At 34.7% G+C, this 22,399-nt stretch overlaps 1 protein-coding gene across 1 annotated transcript in view; it reads left to right on the forward strand.

The window, feature by feature from the left end:
* The first annotated feature begins 1,318 nt into the window (after positions 1-1,318).
* Positions 1,319-22,399, forward strand: part of LOC145598066 (uncharacterized) — a 28,264-nt gene continuing 7,183 nt past the window's right edge. Inside the window, exons 1-28 of the mRNA XM_081654362.1 lie at positions 1,319-1,692; positions 1,799-1,892; positions 3,338-3,432; positions 3,525-4,021; positions 4,110-4,320; positions 4,500-4,811; positions 5,253-5,397; positions 5,536-5,673; positions 6,354-6,435; positions 8,321-8,622; positions 8,707-8,820; positions 9,087-9,349; positions 9,506-9,739; positions 9,842-9,994; positions 10,983-11,120; positions 12,380-12,622; positions 13,304-13,431; positions 13,582-13,699; positions 13,956-14,117; positions 14,231-14,378; positions 14,492-14,592; positions 15,125-15,286; positions 17,133-17,180; positions 18,370-18,477; positions 19,406-19,480; positions 20,753-20,803; positions 21,722-21,865; positions 21,979-22,109. Coding sequence (XP_081510488.1) covers positions 1,537-1,692; positions 1,799-1,892; positions 3,338-3,432; positions 3,525-4,021; positions 4,110-4,320; positions 4,500-4,811; positions 5,253-5,397; positions 5,536-5,673; positions 6,354-6,435; positions 8,321-8,622; positions 8,707-8,820; positions 9,087-9,349; positions 9,506-9,739; positions 9,842-9,994; positions 10,983-11,120; positions 12,380-12,622; positions 13,304-13,431; positions 13,582-13,699; positions 13,956-14,117; positions 14,231-14,378; positions 14,492-14,592; positions 15,125-15,286; positions 17,133-17,180; positions 18,370-18,477; positions 19,406-19,480; positions 20,753-20,803; positions 21,722-21,865; positions 21,979-22,109 — 4,553 coding nt within the window. The 5' untranslated portion in view covers positions 1,319-1,536. The remainder of the gene's footprint in view (positions 1,693-1,798; positions 1,893-3,337; positions 3,433-3,524; positions 4,022-4,109; positions 4,321-4,499; positions 4,812-5,252; positions 5,398-5,535; positions 5,674-6,353; positions 6,436-8,320; positions 8,623-8,706; positions 8,821-9,086; positions 9,350-9,505; positions 9,740-9,841; positions 9,995-10,982; positions 11,121-12,379; positions 12,623-13,303; positions 13,432-13,581; positions 13,700-13,955; positions 14,118-14,230; positions 14,379-14,491; positions 14,593-15,124; positions 15,287-17,132; positions 17,181-18,369; positions 18,478-19,405; positions 19,481-20,752; positions 20,804-21,721; positions 21,866-21,978; positions 22,110-22,399) is intronic.

Raw genomic sequence — 22,399 nt, forward strand, 5'->3', positions numbered from 1 at the left:
CAGGTGAGCAAGGTCATGTGCCCCCCCCCCCCCCCCTCTTTCTGATGCATTCCAATGAAATAGAAGAAAAACAACTAGCAAGGTGGTTGATGTCTTATTATCGGTTAAAATAAACATCTAGGTACTTGTGTCAGCAATATTTATATATAAGTAATGACTGGTGAGAGATACTGAGATACTTATTTATTTGCTATTAAGAATTGACCCACACAAATCTAGTATATCAAGTTACAAAAGTACTCAAATCAGGTACGTATTAGGATATGCAACCAGTTGCATGAAGCTCTACATGTGTTTTACATGTAATCAAGAGTACTCAAATAAGTTTTTCGAAATATTAATAATATTAACTAAGGTCGTGTTCAAATAATTTCAATTTAGTGAAAATAAGTAATTATAATGAAAAAAATATAATTAGCTAATTAATTTAAGTTTAGCAAAAAAAAAATTATTTTAGTATAAATTAATTTTATTTCAACAAAAATAAGGTGGAGTGAAAACCTAAATGAATTTCGAGAATCATCCATTAAACCTAATATATATTGAGCTATCATGAGGGAAAAAAAGTTGTCAATAGATGTGAAAATATGCCAGGTTGAAAACTGACGTAAGTTAAGAATACGATAATACTTTAACTATATATATGCATCGAATTATAAATTATTTCTCACAATACCGTCCACACAAACTCGATTTTAAGGTTTAGTATTTGCCGATATAAAACCGCTAACATTGTTGACAATTCTAGCTGACATAGAACCGCTAATGGCATCATAGGTACTATATAAAACGCTAATATTATTAGAGGTTCTATGCATAAAACTCATGATACCATTAGCAGTTCCATATATACGGGCATAGTTGAAAGCTAATGTAAACAAGGTGGCTTAGACTTGTTAATGGTGTTAGAGGTTATATGCATAAACTGATAAACCCGTTATTTCTATATATAAAACCGCCAACTAGTGGCAGATTTTGGCTGAAAATATTAGAGAGGTCGTGATTTGAATCTTTTCCCCTCGCTCAAAACAAACAACTATGCCCCAATAGTTTACAAGCTAAGTAAGGTAATTTAAACTCATTAACTAATTAGTTACAATAATTTATCGGGGGTCGGACTCTAAATGACCGCGATGGAAGATCCCTCTGCCACGAACATTGCTAGCGATTTTATATTGGCAAATATCAAACCTTGGAAGTTGGAACCGATCGACTTCATTGCATAAATAATCTTTAAAAATGATTGATACGAAGAATTAGTTTGGATTCTAGCACTATTTAGGGAGATCGCTCCCAAAATGAGATTTTCTTTTTTTTTAAAAAAAAAAAAAAAAAATTCCCAAGAGAGAGTAAAGAAAAGAGAGGGAAAGTTAAGATAAAAGGCATAGGCGCGCCTTAGAGTTGGGGTTTAGCAGGGGTTTTGTAGAACCCTAGATATCACTTTCAGCAGATTAACTGTTACACTGTGCGATTGTTCACGCTGATTTCAGCGATTGAACTCTGAATTCGGCGATTTAACTTGCAATCTCCTCAAAAATGGCGGATTTGCTCACTTCTTCGTTGTCGCAGAGTTTCCGCACTGTTCCTCCGGCAGCAGTTCCAGCAATGTTAGACTGTATTTCAACTTCTACTGGTGTTTCACATTCAAACCTATTTGATTCGCTTCTTCCAGATTTCTCCAATCTCATTAAGGTTTGATTTTCTTGTTCATTTTGCAATTTTCAGTTTTTGGTGTTGTAATTTTAAATTTCTAATTCACTTGGTTTTGCTATTTTCTGTGTGTTTTTGTTGTGATTAGGTGATTATTGAGGATAATAAGAAGTTAGATTCTGAGGAATGTGCATTTATTGTATCCTACTTGCGTGGGCTCTCTCATCTTATGAAGAAAATGGGTAAGTGCTGAATTTTAAAATTTTTTCTACTGGGAATTACCTTTTTTTTTTTTTTTTTTTTTTTGAGTTTTGCTTCGGTAGTGATTTCGCTTAAGTACGGTCACATTTTGAGATTTCTGGGATGCTCAAGTATGTTTACTTTTGTGATGCTATTGAGAAGTATAGATGTATTTTAACACGTGCTCGAGTTTACTAAATTACTAGAATAATGTCCCCTTTAGCTACCAATGGGGCTATAATTAGAATTTAGTAATTAATTAATTACAAGGGGTGTATCTTGTTGTGGAATTTTTTCAGTCCGAAGAAAATCTTTGTAGGCGGCATACATTTTAAAGTGTAGGATGTGGTTTACTTAGGGTTTGGTGTACTGTATGTGTCTGGTCTATGTTGTGTATTATCTGCTAAGCATTAAGGATAAGGGTCATGATTAATATGTTGCTCATTTCGAACTGCAGTGTTTAAATATTGTTTGCTAAATCTTTAAATAAGGTCATAAGTTTGTGACAATTTGGAAGAGGTGGTACCTTTGTCATTATATTGCCGGGGAAAGGGGAGGTATGCATTCTGAAAGGTGATCGATGAGTATTCGTCATCTTTAACTACAACTGTCCAGTTTTATGTTTAAAGCCTTGATGAAAAGAGAACTCAGGCTTATGGCCAATTTTATGTTCCAACAAATAGACCACAAATAACAAGGGGAAGAGAAGCTGGAATGTTCCCTTGTCTCATGCCTTCCCCAAACCCTCTCCTCAGCTAGAAAAACCCATGTAATGATCATTCAAAGAAATAGAACACATTTTAGAAGTGACTATAGTCATGATCCAAGAAATATCCTTCCAGAAAGTTCAAATACTTTAAAGCAAATGGCATCTCTTCTACATAATACCATATAATAGAATATAAAATAATTTTTATCATATTCTTAGGAGAGCCTGTTTCATCTAGGTGATTTTAGAAGATGTCAAGGGAGGCCAAAGATGACTTAGGTGGGAGGAGTTGAGAATGATTTGAGAAAATTGGGTTTACAAGAGCATATAGCACTTGATTGAAGGGAAAGGAGTAAGAAGATATTTGTTGATGACCACTAGAGATACAATCATGGCTCATGCAACAGGCCCCATTTGATTGGATTAAGGCTTTTGTTGTGAGTACAACCCTTATATACAACAATCAATACAACAACAACAATAATCAAATCCTTAATCCCAAAGGCGGGGTCGGCTACATGAACCAACAATTTATTTACATGAGCCAACAATCAATGTAACTGAATAATTTAATTCTATATATTTAAATCAATATTGCGTTGCAGATTTTTTTTTTTTTTTTGAAAACCTCGTTGCAGATTTATTTAATAACAAATAAGTTATGTTGGAATTGGTCTTTTTTTTTTCATGGATAAGGTATGAATGGCTGATAACAACTACGCTAAATCGTTGTGGCAGGAGTGAATGCTGTTGCTCTGCATTGTTTTATGTGGGATGGTTTCATCCCAATGATGAAGATGTTTCAGCTGTATGAGAAAGAAATGCTACATGAGGTAAGCTTGTGCAAGGAAATTTGCAAATTTCCTTTATGGAGTATCATGGCTGTCAATTAATTAATGTGCGGCATATTTCTATTTGGTTTTAGATTGTAGATTTTGTGCTTGAAGTTGTGAGTGAAACCAATAACTGGGAACTAATTGAGGCCTCACTGGTTCCAATTCTCCTGCGATCAGTTGGGTTTTCCATGGACATGTGTCAAAACGAAGATAAATCTGTCATTGTATGGAGCAGGTGTTCCATCTTTCAGAACTCAAGAGACTTGGAGAAACCGGTTAGCATATGTGATAATGCTCCAGTTCTTCCTTTGACTCTGTCATGCTACATTTTGAGCCGTCTACTGGATGCTGCAGCAGAGAATTACCAGGCTGTGAAAGGCTCCTCCATATCAGGGAACATCCCATCAGAAACATTTTGTGGTAATCTGTTATGGGATCTATGCAATTTGACTATCCAAATGCTTTCACAGAGTCTTGATCATAGATCTTGCACCACTAGTCTTCTGCTCCCATCCATTTTTAAAGCATTTTCTTCGAAGTGCGCATATGAAGTTTGCATTCAAGGTGAAATCTGCTGTATATCCAGGTGCAGTATTATAGAATGCATCCTTTTTATATCTCTAAATTCAAGTAATTATTTTAGTTTGTAAGAAATGTCTTTTTTGGTGTTCTAGGCAACATTTCTTCATGAATCTATGGAAGTGTTCCCGAGTTCTTTTTGCCATGGGGCTTGCAGAAAGGAGAGATGCATATGGTATAATCTCTCTGTATCTGTCTTATTTTTCTTCTGTTGATCAGTCTCAAGTGGAAATGGATGATCATAGAGCTGAAGAATTTGACATAAGAGCTGAAAAGGAAGTTTGGAATGAAATTAAAAGAGGCTTGGTACTGTGTCCTCTTTTCTTAATTGATTCATTAGTATATAACTATATACTAAAATATATAATGCCCACTAAAGTTTGAACTTAATATATTCATCTTAATTAAAAATTGACCTATTTCATACTGCATAATCTTGTTTCTTTATTGATTGATATTTTATATTTTTGATGTGGGGTGTCCAGGTTGAAAAGGAAGGCTTGATAAGGAAGCAATCTTTATACATACTGAAGAGAGTAATGCTTATAAATGATGGGGAGCAGCTTAACCCTGTTGTTACAGAGAAAAAGTCACGCCATAGAGCTCCAGTTCCTCATGGCATGACAAAAAGGGATGTCTGGGCTGAAGAGGAAGCCAAATCACTAGGCATTGGGCAAATATGCCTCTCAGCTGATGAATATTTGAGTGAAAAGCAGAAGTGGGAGGCATTCATACTTCTTTATGAGATGCTTGATGAATATGGCACTCACTTGGTTGAGGCTGCATGGAATCATCAGGTCTATATACAAAGTACCCTCCCCCCACCACCACCACCACCACCACTCCCTGCCCCAAATAGTTGGATAGAGCATGTTGTATACTGTTATCACATATCCATGTTAACTAATACTGTCAATATCCTAGGCAGGATAAACTGAACCTGAAGTTTTATATCCTAAATATACTTTGAAATCTCTTTTGCAATAATTTCCCTTCATTTGCCATTGCTTATCTTAATCATCAATGATACCTGTAGAATTATATTACTTGAGGGCATGGCTGACTTTGTCTATATCTCGTCTTTTGTACTTGGCTGATTATTGAGTTTTAGGGTGTAGTGGCTTAGTTTCTCTCTTCTTATTCTGCATGAGGGATACCCCTTGGTATTCATATGATATTCAGTTTATAACATGTGAAGATTAATAGACTGTTACAGAATCCATTTTACTCTTTTACAGATTATGATGCTACTCCAATCATGTGTTTACCATGAAAGTGTTAAGGATTCTGAAGCCTCCAATCACCAAATTAATATGCTTGGTGGCAACTTTGACTGGCTGGCTATTTTATGGGAACGGGGACTTTTTCATGATAATCCGCATGGTATAGATGTATTACTTAACATCAATCTGCAGTTAAATTTATTGCACTTTGAAGTATATCCTATGCCTGAGATTCTTGCCCTTTTCACATAGTTCATCTTCCCTCTATAATTGATTGCCTTTTATTTTTGTGCTTCAGTTAGGTGCATGATTATGAAGTCTTTTTTGGATATTGAATGGCAGAATCAGGACAACTGCAGAGCTTTGTTTCCAGAGAAATTTATACTTGGTGCCTTTATGCAAGGGCTAAATGATCCAGTTCACCACAAAGATTTTGGTTTGCATATTTCAATTATTCTGCCTTATCCAGTCGTACCTGTAGTATTAAATCTGCAATATATTTGAAGCATTTGTGTTCCTTTATTCTACTTAGGTGACTAAAAAATGATCTTTTATGATGTAGGCTTTCTTCAGAGTTCACCCTTTCTACCATCTTAAAAAGTTTACTGCTTGTATATTGATTTCTCTTACCACTTTCAAATATTGGTAGTCTGCCTTTGAGCAGTAATTAGGAAGTATATTCTCTTGTTGGTTGATCCATGTCCCTAAAACTAGGGATTTCAGGTTTTACCTCAAATAATTTCTCTTTTTGCTGATACTAGGAGACTGTAAAGGTCTGGGCATGCTATAATCATATGCATCCATAATTGTCATTAGCTGTCTTCTCATAAAATATACTTTGTATATAGTTATAGCTTATAGGTTGTTCAAAATTGAAATATTAGGTCGCAGAATAAAAGACTATTACTTTGTCGATGCCTTCTTTTTTTATATTTGCCTGATAGTGGTGGTGCAGCCAACCTTTCCTAAATATTGTAAAAAATTAACATTGCCAACCTTTTATTTCTTGTTGCTTTTATACCGAATACATGTCAGAATTGTTGGTTGAACTGTTTCAAGAATTGTTTAGAAATGCTAATCCTCTTTATAAATGGTTAGTTTATATACTTTGCGTAGGTCTGAAAGGTTTCCACTCTTCCAAAACGATTGAAGGTGCCTCCAAGTTCTTGTACCATTATTGTAAATTTTTACATGGGAGGTACGTGCTAGTATATGTTATTATTATGGTTAGCACTAAGCTGTGCACTTCTGTTGTTTCTTTATAAGTATTCTGCCATAAGATGATATGTTTTGGGGATGACAATATAGTAGATGCTTCATAAATCTCTAACCCTTAAGATTAAACTTTATTCAGGCGTTAGATTCAATCAATCAATCATTCAATCAATCAAAGCCTTAATCCCATAAGTGGGGTCGGCTAACATGAATCAAATTTGATTATTTCGTGTAGTCATCGACATAAATCTTCCTCCATCGCTTACGATTTATGCTTCATCCTCATGCAAATCCATATAATTCATATCCTTCCTAACCATGGTTTGAAAATGTGGCCGCACCATCACGATTTGGGCGATTCGTAACGGATTTCATTTTCACCGAACCGAGTTTTAATGTTTTGGTGCGGATTTTTGAAATACAACGCATTTTCGGACCGAATCGTCCAATTCGACCGATATACTCATGAATCACCCGTGATAACTCCCGAATCAGGGCTTTTTCAGATATATTGTGAGATTCTTAAGTAGTTTTCCGGCGGGCTTCTGAGTTCTCCATTAACTTCGATTGTTTTGCAGCATAAAGATATTTTTATTGAAAAACCATGTGGTTGGGAGGGGATTGCATGACAGCTGGAAAGGTTACCCTTTTATTTTTCTTTGAAATTTAACCCCACCAGCTGATTACTAAGTAACAGGTGGCTCCCCTATATCTTCTTCTTCTCTTTTATTTTTCCCACCTGACCCAACCCTTTTTTCCCTTTTCAATTACTACTAGTCTACCACACACAATAGGGGGGTTTTTAAAATGTACTCCATTAACAATTTTTATTAGTCTATAAAGAATATAAAATTTCCAAATATTATGAGAAAAATCATAATACTTTTATTCATAATAAACTTAAAAAAAGTTTGTGTTAAAACCGTGACGCGATACGCGACAAATGCATCAATTCTGTTATTGAATTACGCGACCGTTTCCGCAATCGCGACCGAAACCCCATTTTCGAACCATGTTCCTAACTCCTTCCAACCAAGTTAATGTCGGAAGTTTACAACACTGGTTTTCTCACCCTTTTTCCTTTGGTCATGTTGTTTAATGAATATTGTTGCTTTTGGGAAGAATGCCAATCGCCGAGTAGAAGAATGCTCATATTCATCCCTTTCCAAGTTATATTTATTGTCCTCGGTCTATCAGCACTTTTTTCTTTAGCTTTGTGTGGTTTGGCAGTGATTTTTTCATGGAGCTTCTAATTCAAGATTGGTTCTTATGACTTGCTAATTTGCTATTCTTTTAGCTTACATTTTGGAAAAGCTCAATACTAACGAGTGCATGCTCAGAGGGTACCTTTAAACATTATTCATTTATCTCACATATGCATTTTGTGATCTGCTAATGATAAGACTGCTACTCACCTTGTTTTGCATCGTAAATAACCAGTGGGATAAGGTGGGTTGTAAATCTTGTAATACTTGAATAGAGATCCTTATGTCTTCTGCCTTAATCTTTGTGGCCTTGTGCTGTTTTTCCTCACTGTTACTTGTTCTTTCTATTTAAAGTTAGTGTAAAAAGGTTTGATTGGTCTTAAAAACTTGTCATGCCATGTTCCAGTGCACATGAGTATATCGGTATATGGGGGTGGTGGGGACATAATTTTTCATTTATGGATTGTCAGAATGTGATGTTTCTCAAATTTAAGGTAAAATGATCAACTCATGGAGTGACAGTCTTGATACTTCAGCAAGATAATGTATTGGACTATTGGTATAAGTTTTGGTGCTATATTGATATTATATGACTCCTTTAAATGGTTTTTTTTTTTTTTTTTTTTTTTTTTGAAGAAATGACTCCTTTTAAGTGTCTAATAGGGAACAGATTTTGTTTTTACGCGAGTTAGCATCTGTAGCAAGACAGCAGTCTCTTGGCCGAGCTGGTTTAATGAGCCTATCAGAATGCATCTTTTCTGCAAGCAAATCGTCAAAAAAATTCTCAGCTGTGGAGCATGTGGGTACTGGTGCTTCCAGACAATGGATAAATGCCTTGCCTGATTTAAATGGCTTGGAGTCTTCAAGAACTCAACATTGTGCCGATAAAGCTGACTTAATTGACAGTCTTAGGTTTATTGTTGAAAATAGTAAACAGCACTTCAATCCTAATTACCGTTTCAGAAGTATGCAATTTTTTTGTTGCTGACCTATTAATATATTATTCCATGATGCTGTTATTGCCTTTGACCTAGAAGTTTTTATTCCAGTTTGCGAGAGAGTACTAGAAGCTGCTGTTTCAGTTGTTTGTTCTGACGAGCTTTCCCTTGAGACAATTTTGCACTTCATAGCAGCTTTACCACGCGAATTTACTGATACTGGGGGTAAGAAACTACTTCTGTTATGCTTTCTATGAGTTGAAGTTTCAACCTTTTCCCTCCTTGTTGATTTGGTCAATGATTTGTTCTTCTGATTTTGTATCTTACAGCCCCATTTCTTGCTTACACTTTTTAATTATAGATGTTTTAAATTAAAAATAACACTTCACTTTATTCCTTTTTAGGGTATATGGCCCGTCTTGTTGTATTCATTCACACTCTACTTTTCCCCGCTGACTTACAACTTTATTCTTGATTGTTGCTTCTTGAAGGTTCTTTAAGGATCGAATTAAAGAAATGGTTTATAAGCAATCACAAGCTGAATAATGCAACAGATTGCTCTAGTGAGAAAATGCAAATTGTGCAAAGTCTGTGGGACTTTTTGGAAAGTTTTTCCTCTCATAACAAAATTTCTGATGTCGAGTTTCGTTATGATGATGAAGACTTGGTTGCATGGTTCACCGAAGCGGAAAGATGGGCTAGAGTTCTGTTTCTTTACGTGGAGGAAGAATACCAGTTAGAACCTCTTTTTAAGGTATTGTGCTTTTTTTTTTTTTTTTTTGGTACAGTTTATTAATTTTTCCTTTTCTTTGTTTCACTCTTTTAACCTTGAGTATTCTGATAATGGTGATTCTGCTCTAATTTGATCTAACTTCTCTTATTTTCTAAATGTCTTAATTTAACGTGGCAGTTTATTGAAGAAAAGGGTGTCAGCACCAGTCAACAAGACAGCTTGGGGGAGATGATACCTGTGAAGTATCTCATATTGCTCTTGAGCCTGGTTCATGAGCTAGAATTTATGCAGATAGGCTCTGATGAGTACACCAAAAGGTCCAAAACACAACTTAAATTTGAGCTGAATGGCACTGCTGATAAGAATTGTCATATTGCTGAAAAGTTTGCCAATGTTTTCCTGGTCATATTGGTAATAGATAATTTATTATTTGCTGGCTAAAAGAGTTTGTAGCTTTTGAGTTTATACTTTATAAGTCAATACTAATATTGGATGACTCTGTCTGGTTTACAGAAGGACTTGATTTCATTTGCTGAATCGTCTTCTTCAATATTCTGGTCTCATGTTGGGGTTGATGGTAGATTACCTGGTTCCGTAACTGGAAAGCTAGGAGGCCCTAGTCGGAGGCGACTATCATCTCCTATCACAACTGCTGTCTTGCAAGCTGTATTTTTCTTTCTTTCTGTTTACTTTTAGCGTATAAATTTGTATGCTCTTGCTGCCCAGGCCGGGAACAATATAGTATGTTTAGTAGAATGTTAACCTTTTATTGACTGGATTTTGGTCACTAGACCCTTATCTGGCAAGTATCTTTGATTATGTGTGCCTGTCTGTGTTACTGTTCACCTTTAACACAGCATTATGATTACTCTTCATGTATCCCAAAGTTTCTGCTTTGATTAATGCACTGTACTAAAAAAAAAGGAAAGGATATGTGATTGTAAAGGATAGCCGTAGTTGTAATTTTCAGGAAAAAAAGTAATAAGTGATTAGTCTGGTTCATTTTGTTACCGAGTATAAATGTAATTTAGTTCCAGTCTTCTGAAAGCTAGAGCTAGATAGGGAGCTTTTTTGGAAATTTTACTACGACTTTGTATCCTAATTAAAGTAAGGACGTAAGGTTGCTTTTGTATACTCCTTCGTTTGGAGCCATTCTTTATTTCCACAGACCCATTCCTGATTTGAAGGTATCAATTTGACTTACTAAAGTCAAAGAAAGTGATGATGATTTAAGAACTGAAGTACTGAGTAGGCTAAGCGCCAGAAATATTCTTTTTGAGGAGAAAATTTCATATTTGTTTTGATTACCTTTTTTGTTTGTTTTGTTATTGTATGAGGTCAAACCATCAAGATTTGTTAAGTAGTGCTCTCACAGGGTTTATATATTAGACCTTACTTGTTCAGGAGTAGGATCTTGTTGGCTGTTCTGTTTGTTTATGTTATGCTCGTAGGTTTTTTGAATCGTAATCTCAACTTGATGCCCTAATGGTTATTACAAATCTTGTCTGTAATTTGATCATAAATGTGGCAGTGTATGACTATTATATTCTCTGTTCTAAAGTATATGGTGATTATGTGTACACTCTTTCAAGCTATAAGACGTGGATTTTGGTGAATGCTCAGCATCTGATTCCTTTTCCTGATGTGTTGATAGATTGTGTCAGTGAGAACTGTTGCAACTGTCTCATCATGGTGTGCACATATCAAAGATGATGCTGGACTAAATCTTGCTTTCACTTTCGTGTGGAAATTCTTGTATTTGGTGGTTTCGTCAGCTTTCGGTGATTGTGAGGTATGATAAAAATTCTGAACGTGATTTAATTAATACTATGTATTCAATTGTGATATCCAAAAGTTAGAAGTATCTCCAGCTGCCGTTCCTAAGTTTCTATAATATATAGGTTGTTCAATAAACCCATTTACAATCTTTCTCAATGATGCATGTTCTGTTTTCCTTTTTTGTGACCAAAATCTGAAACAGCAGCCCCTTAACTTACTATTCCTGGAGTCACTGATTCCCACCTAGAAATCTTTCACATAAAAAAGTGTAGTCACAAATTTCCTAGGTGGATATGTTTAGTGGGATGGATTACCAAAGTCCTTTATGATGGGTACCCCTGTGCATTCACTCTCTTTCTATCTCTCCTTTCTTCCATGTTCCACCATCCTGTTTCATGTTTTCACTCTCAACGTATCATTCTGTCTTTCACCCTCTCATGGTTTCATTCTGTCCCATTTTAAACACTGTTGGTAGGGGTAGTTAGCCTCCTTGATGGGTATTAAAACTGCTAGTGGGCTAGTGACCCTGCTTGAGGCCGTTGAGGGATCAATTCCTCATAAAGTCTCAAGCCACTGAATTATCAGATATAAATCTGAATGATGATCAACAGAATTCTAAATTAGGAAATAGAAAAAAATTAAGCTGCAAGCAACATAGAGGATAACAAATGTAAGATGTTGGTTGACTCAGAGATATTATTTTGGAGCTCTGAAATGGATTTGGGAGATAGAGAAGGAAGAATGCAATAGGGAGAGAGAACTAGGCTGAAGATCATTTGAATGTCTTCGGCAATCAGGGCAGGTTAGGAAGCTTTGCAGGAAAACAATGTGGATGAAAATCGCTACTGCCAAGGCTATCTGTTTCTCTGAAAAACCAATGCTACAGCTAACTGGGAGTTATTGAGGTGGAGGAAATGGAGATGGAGATAAGGCAATAGCTGCGTGGTTTTAACTTGTAAAAACCCTAACTTAACAAAGACTTAGTGGTTAAGGGGGGGCTTGTTCTTGTGTCATGGGGGGAGCTGGGTGTTTTATGGGCAGATGCCATTTTGGTTTAGTTTAAAGTATTAAATAATGTAAGGGCATACTTGACATCCTCAATTCTGTGTGGGATCTTATTTTACTTGAAACAATAACATTCAGATAGATCTATTTAATAAGGTGTATAATTGGGGGACTCTCAGCAGAAATCGTCCTAATAAATGTTGCATGTTCCATCATATATACTTTTTGATTGTGATTCTATTCACTACCTTTAATGTCTTCAAGCAGACTAGTGCAGAGATTAATTTGGCTGCATATGAAGCTCTGAGTTTTGCCCTAAAAGCTTCTGCTCCAGTGATTTCTTCTACAACTGTCTATAATATTCAAGACATGAATAGCACCTTAGATCCAGTGGCAAAGAATAGGCCACTTCTTGATTCCCTGGTCCTGACATTTCTCAATCACATAAATGGTTTACTTGCTATTCAGCAATTAGCCCGAACGAGGAGGGCTATATTAATGAAATGGAAGGTATTCCCCTTTTGTATGCTGTACTTTCCTTTCCAGTTTCTTTACCTCTGTGACTGGTGTATGTAAATTTATTGTCACGAACTAATGCTTGAAAATCTTTTATTATAGCGATAATTGCAATATTTGCTGTCAAGAAGTCAAACCATTGTTGAATTAAAGGATTAAATTCCTAACCATTTGTTAATTAATTTTTTTGAAAGTTCAACTATGTATTTTTCCCTAGAGTAGCTAAACTGAATTAGTTTAGGGTAGGATATTTATTTTTCTGCGTAGGGTCATGGACATGAACTTTGTACTTCAGGCAACTTCAGCAAGTAAAGACAATAGCTACTTGTCATCTTGATGCTTCTTTGATGTTATGCAAAGGAGATTGCATCTATAAATTTTTGTGTCTAGATTGGTAATTCTTATATCCCCCTTTTCTTTTATTTATACCATGTAACAGAGGCTTTGGCTAGAATATGGTTGGGGGACACTTTTTGCATTAGACATTACAGGCTCATGGCAAGTCAAAGTGCCTTTTTTCACTTTAATGCAGCTTTTATAATGGTTTTCTTATCAGTATTTGTTACCAACCTGTATTGTTTGCATCAGCTCTTGATATATTTCTTGATGACTGAGAGATACTAATTTGCAGAATTAATCCTTTTTTTTCCCCCCTCTTTTCCCCATTTGTTTTAGTGGCTGTGTCTAGAAGCTCTGTTATCTATTCCACACCATGCTTTTCAAAATGGAGTCCAGTATGGACATGATAATACTTTCTTCTCAAATGACGCGGTCAGCTTTATCTTTGCTGACCTTGTTGAGAGGTAAGTAATTATTTCCCATGCTGTTTACAAAGAGATTACTAGTGAGGCAGAGATGCAAATCCATACTAGCTTTTGTTCTTTTAACATTTTTGTCTATGATGTGATCTTTGGGGATTTGACTTATCAACTTTAACTCAAATGAATTCGCAGCCTGGAGACTGCTGGAGAAGATTCTGTTTTGTCCATGCTGAGATCAGTCAGAATGGTTTTAGATCTATTAACTTCGAGTAGTTCATTTGTCTCTGGCTGTAGTGGGGTTGATGCACAGGTATGGGTGTCATTTATATATTCTTTGTGCCAAATTTTAAGTCTCAGTTCCTTGTATATTTTTTTGTTGGCTTGTGGAAAAGAGACTGATGTGGATGTAGATAGGTGTTTTACCTTTCAAAGACTTCTTAATCTGGGTCTGGTTAGGTGTCATGTCTTCAGTCTTGTGTATGTGATTGCGGTACATTGGGTTGTGAAATATGATATCACAATTTCCAGGAGTAAATAACATACTATCCTGGTCGTTTTGTCTCCAGATGATATGGCAATTGGTTAGTTCCTCATGGATACTGCACACTAGCTGTAATAAGCGGAGGGTTGCACCGATTGCAGCGCTTCTCTCTGCTGTCCTGCATGAATCTGTTTTCAGATTAGAGGAAATGCATGTGACTGATATAGGACCTGGCCCTTTGAAGTGGGTATGTTTTACTTTCTCTCACCTTGGCCAGTAACAGTTCAAATTCTTACGTCTGTTGTATGCAATGAAAACAGCGGACATGTATTCATGATGTACTTGACCCCTTTCTTGTAGTTTTGCGAAAAGGTTTTTGAAGAAGGCATAAAAAGTCCTCGTACCATTCGCCTTGCAGCTCTTCACTTGACTGGGTTATGGCTCTTAAATCCTGTGGTCATTAAGTATTACATGAAAGAGCTAAAGCTTTTGACTCTATATGGATCTAGTGAGTTGGGTGCTATTGTATTCACCTTATTGCAGGGTTCCTTGTCCTCATGATGCTATTAAAATAAAAAACACCTTTGAAACTTTCTAATGGGAGATATTCTTTTTGTCTAGTTGCTTTTGATGAAGATTTTGAAGGGGAACTAACAGAGAATGGTGATGCAAGAACTGAAGTGTCATTGTTGGCAAAAATTCCAGATGGTGAGATTGCAAAAGTATGTTAACCTTTTTTATTCCCAGTATCTCAGGCTATGTTTGGCTAACTTTTTTCTGCTGATGTGATTTCATCTGAATTTATAGTACCTTCATTTGTTATTAGTTGCACAAAAGGGGTATTATTTGTGAGACAAAAAATTATTCATTTTTTGCAACTAATAAGAAACAAAGGTAGTACATAATAATTTTTGAACTTATTTTTCAATCTGATCTGTATCTATCCTCTCTGATCTGATCTAGTCTTGCCTAATGTGATCTTATCTAAACCTACAAAAAGTAATAAAAAAAGATATTACTCCCTCTATTCTTAAATTATTGTCTTCTTAGGCTTCGACATGCATATCACGAGTATATAATAGGGGATTGCTAGTTTTTAGAAAAAAGTGCAAATGAATAAAAAATTTGATCAAGGAAGGCAAAAAATCAGTCTGGCCTAAAAATTGATTTTTTTTATTTTTTTATTTTTAAATACATATAATCGCATGTTATGGCATCTGTAAATGTAATATTGACGACTGACTTTGTGCCCAGGCTTATATTAATACAGAGCTTTATGCTCGAGTTTCTGTTGCTGTGCTCTTTTACAAGCTGGCAGATGTAACTAAGATGGCTGGGTCTGGAAGCGAAACTGATAAGAGCTGTTCTGCCATTGAGTCTGGAAAAATGTTTTTGTTGGAGCTTCTTGACTCCGCGGTAATGTTTCTTTGTTAGTATTGATTATTTTATTTATTTATTTAGGTATATCCTAGATTATTAATATTTCAATATTATTTTTGTCATTTGTTGTAATGTTTAGCAAGTTATGCTGGGCCATAGCATTGGATATTGGAAAATTCATTTGATGTCGTCCATTTTTACAAGCATATCTGTGGATAACAAGTTCTACTTTCAAATTTACATTTCCTTTATAATTTATATTGTGATGTAGAAACCAAATGCTTAACCTGTGTTTTGGATGCCTGGAATGTGAGTTTTCAAAGTAGCAATTCTAGAGTCGAAGCCAATATCATATTTGCTGTATGTTTGTATTTATATTATAGTATGGTTATCTTATCTTTTGCTAGTTTGATCTATCTAATCAGCACCTCAAAGGAGTGTTCTCCATTTTGGCCTAGGTTTTATACAGAGAATTAGAGTGGATTAGCTTTCATACTTTCTTTAATTGAGATTGAAGCTGCCACATTATAGTAGTATTCTAATTGTGTTCAATCAAATTTGGAGGAAAAATTCATTTCTAGAATAGTTATTAGATCAGATATTATCCTTCTGTAGTCAGGGTCGTTGATGCTGAAAAAGATTCGAGACTGTTTGGTTCATTGTTTCATATGTGAGAAAGCCTAAAGAATCAAGAAAGCGAAACTAATTAGTAATTATTTTGTTTGGTTTATATAGAACTGCTATCAGATCAGATATTATCCTTCCATGATCAGGGTCCTTGATGATGGTGGTTTTGACCTTCGTGGTGAATAGGCTGGTGAGTGGTGCTATTAATCTCATAGGTAGATTTCTTGGTGGTTCCCCTCAACCATCTGTAGGAGAATTTAAATCCTTGTGGTAAGGATGGAAATCAAATTTAGGGTAAATGCATCTTCAAAATAAATGAAACAAAAAGGTTCGCTTTCCTTTTCATAACAACCTGAAACCAAATGGCTCCCATCTCACTCTTCTCATGATTGGAGATGTAGCAATTAAAGTTTTAGTCCAGTTTTGTGCATGATCATCCTATTGTGCAAAGGGGATACTTCTTCACAAGGACATTTGCAAGGAAATTTGATTACAGTAGCTTTTCATTCAGTAAAACTATAATGTGTTTGTTCGTATTGAAATGCTTTGTGTTACTTGTAAGTAATTTTTCTTAAATGATCTCTTTAGTTTAAAGATGCATTTTTATTGCACCTAGGCCTACTTCACATGGATGCATTATCCTCTGCATAGCTTCTTGGGGGTGAAGATTACTTTCTGTTTTCCTTCTTTAATTCAAGAAAGATTAACTCATCACTTAAAATTGAAGGAACTCTTATTTGTCAATGCAATAACAATATTTTTGTAAGTAACTTAAAGAATATCTATGTAGAATATTTTATATACATTCATACAAAACTCAGTGAATCACCTCTGTTATTCGTGCATCCCAGCTTCAAGTCTTGATTCCCAGGGTTAAAGTAATATAGATATTAGATCAGCTGCACATCAAAGTGCCTTTTTATGATATTTATGAGTTGAGCTTTTCTTAGTTCCTTGTTTTCCTTTACTTTAATTTGGGGTCAGATATGACACTTTTTTGGGATTCCCTCCAAGGGTTAAGTAAGTATGTTTATTATTGTTGTGTGCTTTATATACTATTCATCGCCTTTTCTTTTCTCCTCGGATATTAATGTTCTTTCCATGCATGCTCTCTTGATCTCTCTGTGATAGGTATTGTTGCAGAAATGATTTTTTCTTATAATCATTACATAATCATGTATATGAATTTTTTTTTTTTTAAATTTAAATTTAAATTTTAATTTTTATTTTAATTTGATGATAATCATTTTTGTAGGTTAATGACAAGGATCTTGCAAAAGAACTGTATAAGAAGCATAGTGCGGTGAGTAGTACACCTCTCCAGGTTAAACTGGATTATGTGTATGATTAATTTCAGTTCAAAGTAATATGCCAGAGGTAGGTTTTGGACATGAAATTGATAGTTAAATGGAGCACAGCAGGAACTTGTTGCTAAGAATTTAGGAAATTTAAAATTGCATGTGAATTCGTAATGACTAATGAGTAAACAAGTGCAAGAGAAGGGAAACAACAATGTTACAATTCTATTGCTAATTAGGGCCACTTTGAGTTCCTCTTAAAACTCAGTTCCCCAAAGCAGCCCCCTTTAACTGTTGTACTTACTGGTTTTACTTGAAGTCTTCTCTTTTTGTTCTAGGCTGCACTAAAAGCCTATATATACACAAAAGAACTTGCTTAAGTTATAGCCCTAAATTTTAAAGATTGCTTCTTAATAACATAAACTCTAGTATGAGGAAACAAAAGAGTATTTAAAATTATTTAAAATGTTATTCTCAGTTTATTCATATAATCAAAAGTGTAAAAATAAATTGTTTAATGGAATGTAAAGTAAATGGATTCAGTTATATATATTTAAAGAGTGACGCTTGACAGTGGGAAAAGTTAGTTGGCTATGGTGGGTATGGTAAATATAAGTTAACAATGGTGGTCCCTTTCCACTTATGAAGTGTGTCAAGTCTGTCAACTATTTTGAAACGGCCTAAAGAGGGAATTGTGTCAATTATTCGAAAAAGGAGGGAGTAATGCAACATAAATTCTAGGGATGAACCCCATGACTGTAAGTAGTTAGAGAGATCGTGGGTGATAGGTAAAAGAACAGTCATCACATCAACACATGTTTCTAAAATTAACTCATGACGATGGAAATTAAGTATAAGTATTTGCTCATGTTAACCTAATCTCGTAATTGAGATTTAGTAGGAATGTAAATGATGTTAAAAACGTACATTAAATCCACTTATGAATCCTAGAAATAAATTTTTATCATCAGTCCTCATGCTCCATGATTGCCTTTGCACCAACTCAGGAACTGTAGGTTTGATTGTTCTTACTGAGGAACCTTGTGATGCTTGATGACTTGCTATTGATTTTCGTGTCTTCTTATTTTTCACTTAATCGTAACTCATTTTGCATTGAAGCTCAATAACCATAAATTAATTTAGTCCATGTCGCTTTCCTCCACTTGCTGATGTGGCTCTCTTTGTGTTGAACAGACTCATCGTCGAAAAGTCCGGGCTTGGCAAATGTTATGTATTCTATCAAGATTTATTGATCAGGATATTGTTTTGCAAGTCATACAGAGCTTGTCCATATCATTGTATGTAAGTAACTATCTTTGTTAGATGAAATGCTACATTATGTGCACTCTGGAAATCAGTCTACCATTAATGAGATAGAAGCAGCTGACTTTTTCATTCTATGGTATGGATATGATGCAGAGCTCAACCTAAGAACCCTAAATGCTTTTTTTGTAAAGGAATAAACTTGATAGAAATAATCTGGTAATCATATGAAGTAGGCTTTGAAGTAGGTTTGTATTTTTTATTTGAATTGGAGAGAATAAGGGCTTCGGGAAGGAAAGGTTGTGCTCTCTTCAACTTTTTTTTTGACTCGTCTGCAATTTATTTGTAAGAACTTAATGCACTATATTTGTATGAACTTATCTGAGAATAAGTTGCTAGACAAGTCAAGGTGTAAAGATAATCTCCTTGGTTTTGAAAAGCCCAAATGCAATATATAATGTGAGCTAAAGCACACACCTTATTAGAATGCCCACGAAATATAATGTGTTGGCCCAGAAAAAACCCTCATCGACACCAGCTACATTTCATCCACCTCTTGGACCAACTAGAATACATAAATTATATTTCTGTATGTTTGACAATGGTTTTGCCTTTTGCTGGCCATGCACAAATTTCTAGAGAACTTTACATCTATACAGAAACTTAACGTCCAAAATATTATCCACTAGAATTTAAGCATTTTATTTACATTTTTACTTGCTGATTGAAGATGTAAATCAGACAGACGTATATAAATTATTCTTGTATCCAAGATTGATATGCTTACTCCGTAAGAGCACATTATGCATTTGTAGGTCTTTCTGCTTGATCTATAAATACTGCTGTCTTCCCTTTCATATTCGTCTCCTGTTTTTTATTTTTTTAAGGAGGAGGGGGGCGGGGTGGTGGAGTGGGAAACTGACTATTAAATCTTATAAGTGCTTATGATAGTCACATTTTGTTGCAGAGAAACAACTTGCCGTCAGTTCGGCAGTACTTGGAAACTTTTGCAATACATGTTTACCTTACTTTTCCATTCTTGGTATGTTATATCTATTTGATTATTTTATTTTGTTTAAGTTTTTTGTTGATATAGTTTATATTGTTCTATTTGATAGTAAATCCATAGAATAGAAGTATATATTGTGGACTTTTGAATTTAAATAAAATTTCCTTTGTTCCATTCAATCACAACATTCTCTTTGGGAAGTTGCATATTAATTGCAACATTATTTATTTAGCTAAAATTATCTCCACTCTCCTCTGCACTTAGGTACAACTTTATAATCTTTATGACTCTATCTATCTCCTATCCTAAAATACTGTGCATCACCTAGCGTCGTGATTAAATAAATTAATAAAGTTGTATTTAGTATTTAGAAGTACAAGACCAAGGCCCCGTTCTCTTCACCTTAAACAAATAATATTAAGTTCAGTAAAAATAAGTTAAGTTCAATAAAATCAAGTAAAATTAAGTTCAGTTCAGTAAAAATAATTTTATTTCAGTAAAAATAAGTTCAGTGTAGTAAAATTCAGTTTTCTTAAAGAAGAGTTATAATAGAAAATCAGTAAAAATAATTTTAGTTCAGCAAAAATAATTTCAATTCAGTAAAAATAATTTAAGTTCAGCAAATATAATTTTGTTTCAGTAAAAATAATTCGGTGAAGAGAACGGGGCCTAATGCTTCATTTTTTTTTAGTTGCATCACTTTGCAAACTGCATACTCCTTGGCAATTTTCGAAGATGAGAGAGATAGAGAGAATAAAAAAGATGGACACATGTGAAATGAGAGAGATAGAGAGAATTAATTTACTAAAATGAAAAGTGATGTAACTAATTTGAAACTTCCGTTTTAGGAAAGTGATGCAACTAAATAGAACAGAGGAAGTATGAATTTTTTAAGATAACCAAAATTCAATTATGGGAGTGATCAAGTTACGTTATAAACATTTTGTAATAAACGTAGATAGACAATGTTGGTTTCAAGGGCAAATTTAATTTGTTGGCTTAAATTTGTAGGCAGTTGGAGCAAAATCTACTTATGAGATTACTTTCTTTATGAAAAAAAAAAAAAATTTCACCGAGTGTTTTCTTCTATACATGATGAATCATGGATTTGACATTTTAATGCGTGATTACAGCTTATTGTACAGTAATTGTGTTTGGTGTGTAGCGTTGTATTTAAAATATTCTTCTACAGGAGGACCTCTGCTCATCCACTGCTTTATCTGGGGATATTGTTGTATTATTTTTTGTCATTGATAAGAGTAAAAGAATATCGATCTCTGAACTGTTTTGTTACTAAAATCACAGGTACAGCAGCATTTAGCTCCTATATTATGTGATTACAATATGAAGACTCAGGTTTGTATCTGTTTTTCTCTTTCATTTTATTTCCAGTGAGAAATTTATCCGTTTGAAGCTTACAACATGACTGATAATGACTGATTGTATAATTCTGTATGTTGTTGATATATACTGTTTATAATGCTGTTTCTTGCAGATCAATTTTGTCTAATAATCATTTAAAAATGTTTTAAGGCTTTTTAATTGCTAAACAAATTTATTATGAAGAAAATTTGTGGAACATTAAAAGTTCAAAGTTGTAATAGTCACATGAATGGCCTCATATCTCATTTGTTTTTGTTGTTTTTGATAAGAAAATTGTAAACAGTGTCAACACTTATCCTTGATTTCATTTAACTAGTAATCGAGGACGTGTAAAAGTGTGCATTTTGTTAAAAAATTTATATAAATAAGAGAGAGAGAGAGAGAGAGGGGAGGACTTTATTTGTATGGCTACTTGACAAACGATTGGACTGGTTAAAGTTGGAGGGCATAGTTGACGACTTGACAATCAGATGTCTTAGAAAGATCAATATAGTTCTGTTTTGTACTGGATGCAGTGCACTGCATGTATGATGTGATTGCTTTTGATTAGCGATTTGCAATGTGTGAAGATGTGTTGTATCTATAAATTCATTCCCGGGATAGCTCTGGCTGTTTGAAGGCGAGTAATGTTTGACCTTAGCCCTCTTTATGTGTATGGGTCTTGTTGTCTTCATATTATTGCAAGTGAATGCATCATGTTGTGTATTGGGCTGCTCTCTTACTCTTTCTTCTCCTTAGCATGTTGTCCTGTTGTGATTTCTAACTGTTTATCCATTCTTTCACTATTCTCCTTTTTCTGTGAAAAGTGATTGGGTTAAATTATTATTTTTTGTACTATTGGATATCAGTTGGTTCTGGATATAGGCAACTAAACTTTAGAATTGGATGCAGGCACTGTCCTCATATGTATATATAGCAGCTAATGTCATGATCCATGCAAAGGCAGAAGCTCAATCTAAGCATTTGGATGAATTGCTTCCACCTTTAATTCCATTGTTGACATCCCACCACCACACATTACGTGGTTTTACTCAGGTTTTCCTGTGCTGCACTTGTCTGACTTCTTTCCTTTCTGGTAGATGTTTGTTGTGAATTGTAAAGTTCTTGAATATCTGAGTCATTTTTTATATATAACTTTAAATTTTCAGTTGCTAGTATATCAAGTTTTCTGTAAGCTACTGCCGGAAATAGATTCTAGCTGGTCTGGATCAATCGTTTTGGAGAAAAGGTGCTTCAGAAATTTGAAGTCATACTTGGAATTAAATCCTGACTGTGCGAGGTACTGCAATCTTTAATTTTTCAGTTTTTGGTTTTAAAATGCATGTCTTTGTGTCACCGTAAGGAAAATAAAGAAGAAGATTTTTTTTTTTTGGATATTGAGCATTTTTCATCATAAATTGATGAGGTTGAAGAATATTCCAACATTGTTCCACATCCTTGTTTCTAGTTTATGTATTGGCTGGTATAAACTGCAACTTAATGCTGCTTATTTTTGCTCTTCTTCCCAAAACCCGTATTGATCAGAATAACAATAATTGTAGCCTATAATTTTTCCCTTTGTGGTCCTTG

Source organism: Chenopodium album, chromosome 20 (assembly GCF_948465745.1).
Source record: "Chenopodium album chromosome 20, dcCheAlbu1.1, whole genome shotgun sequence".
In the NCBI taxonomy this organism is placed as follows: domain Eukaryota; kingdom Viridiplantae; phylum Streptophyta; class Magnoliopsida; order Caryophyllales; family Amaranthaceae; genus Chenopodium; species Chenopodium album.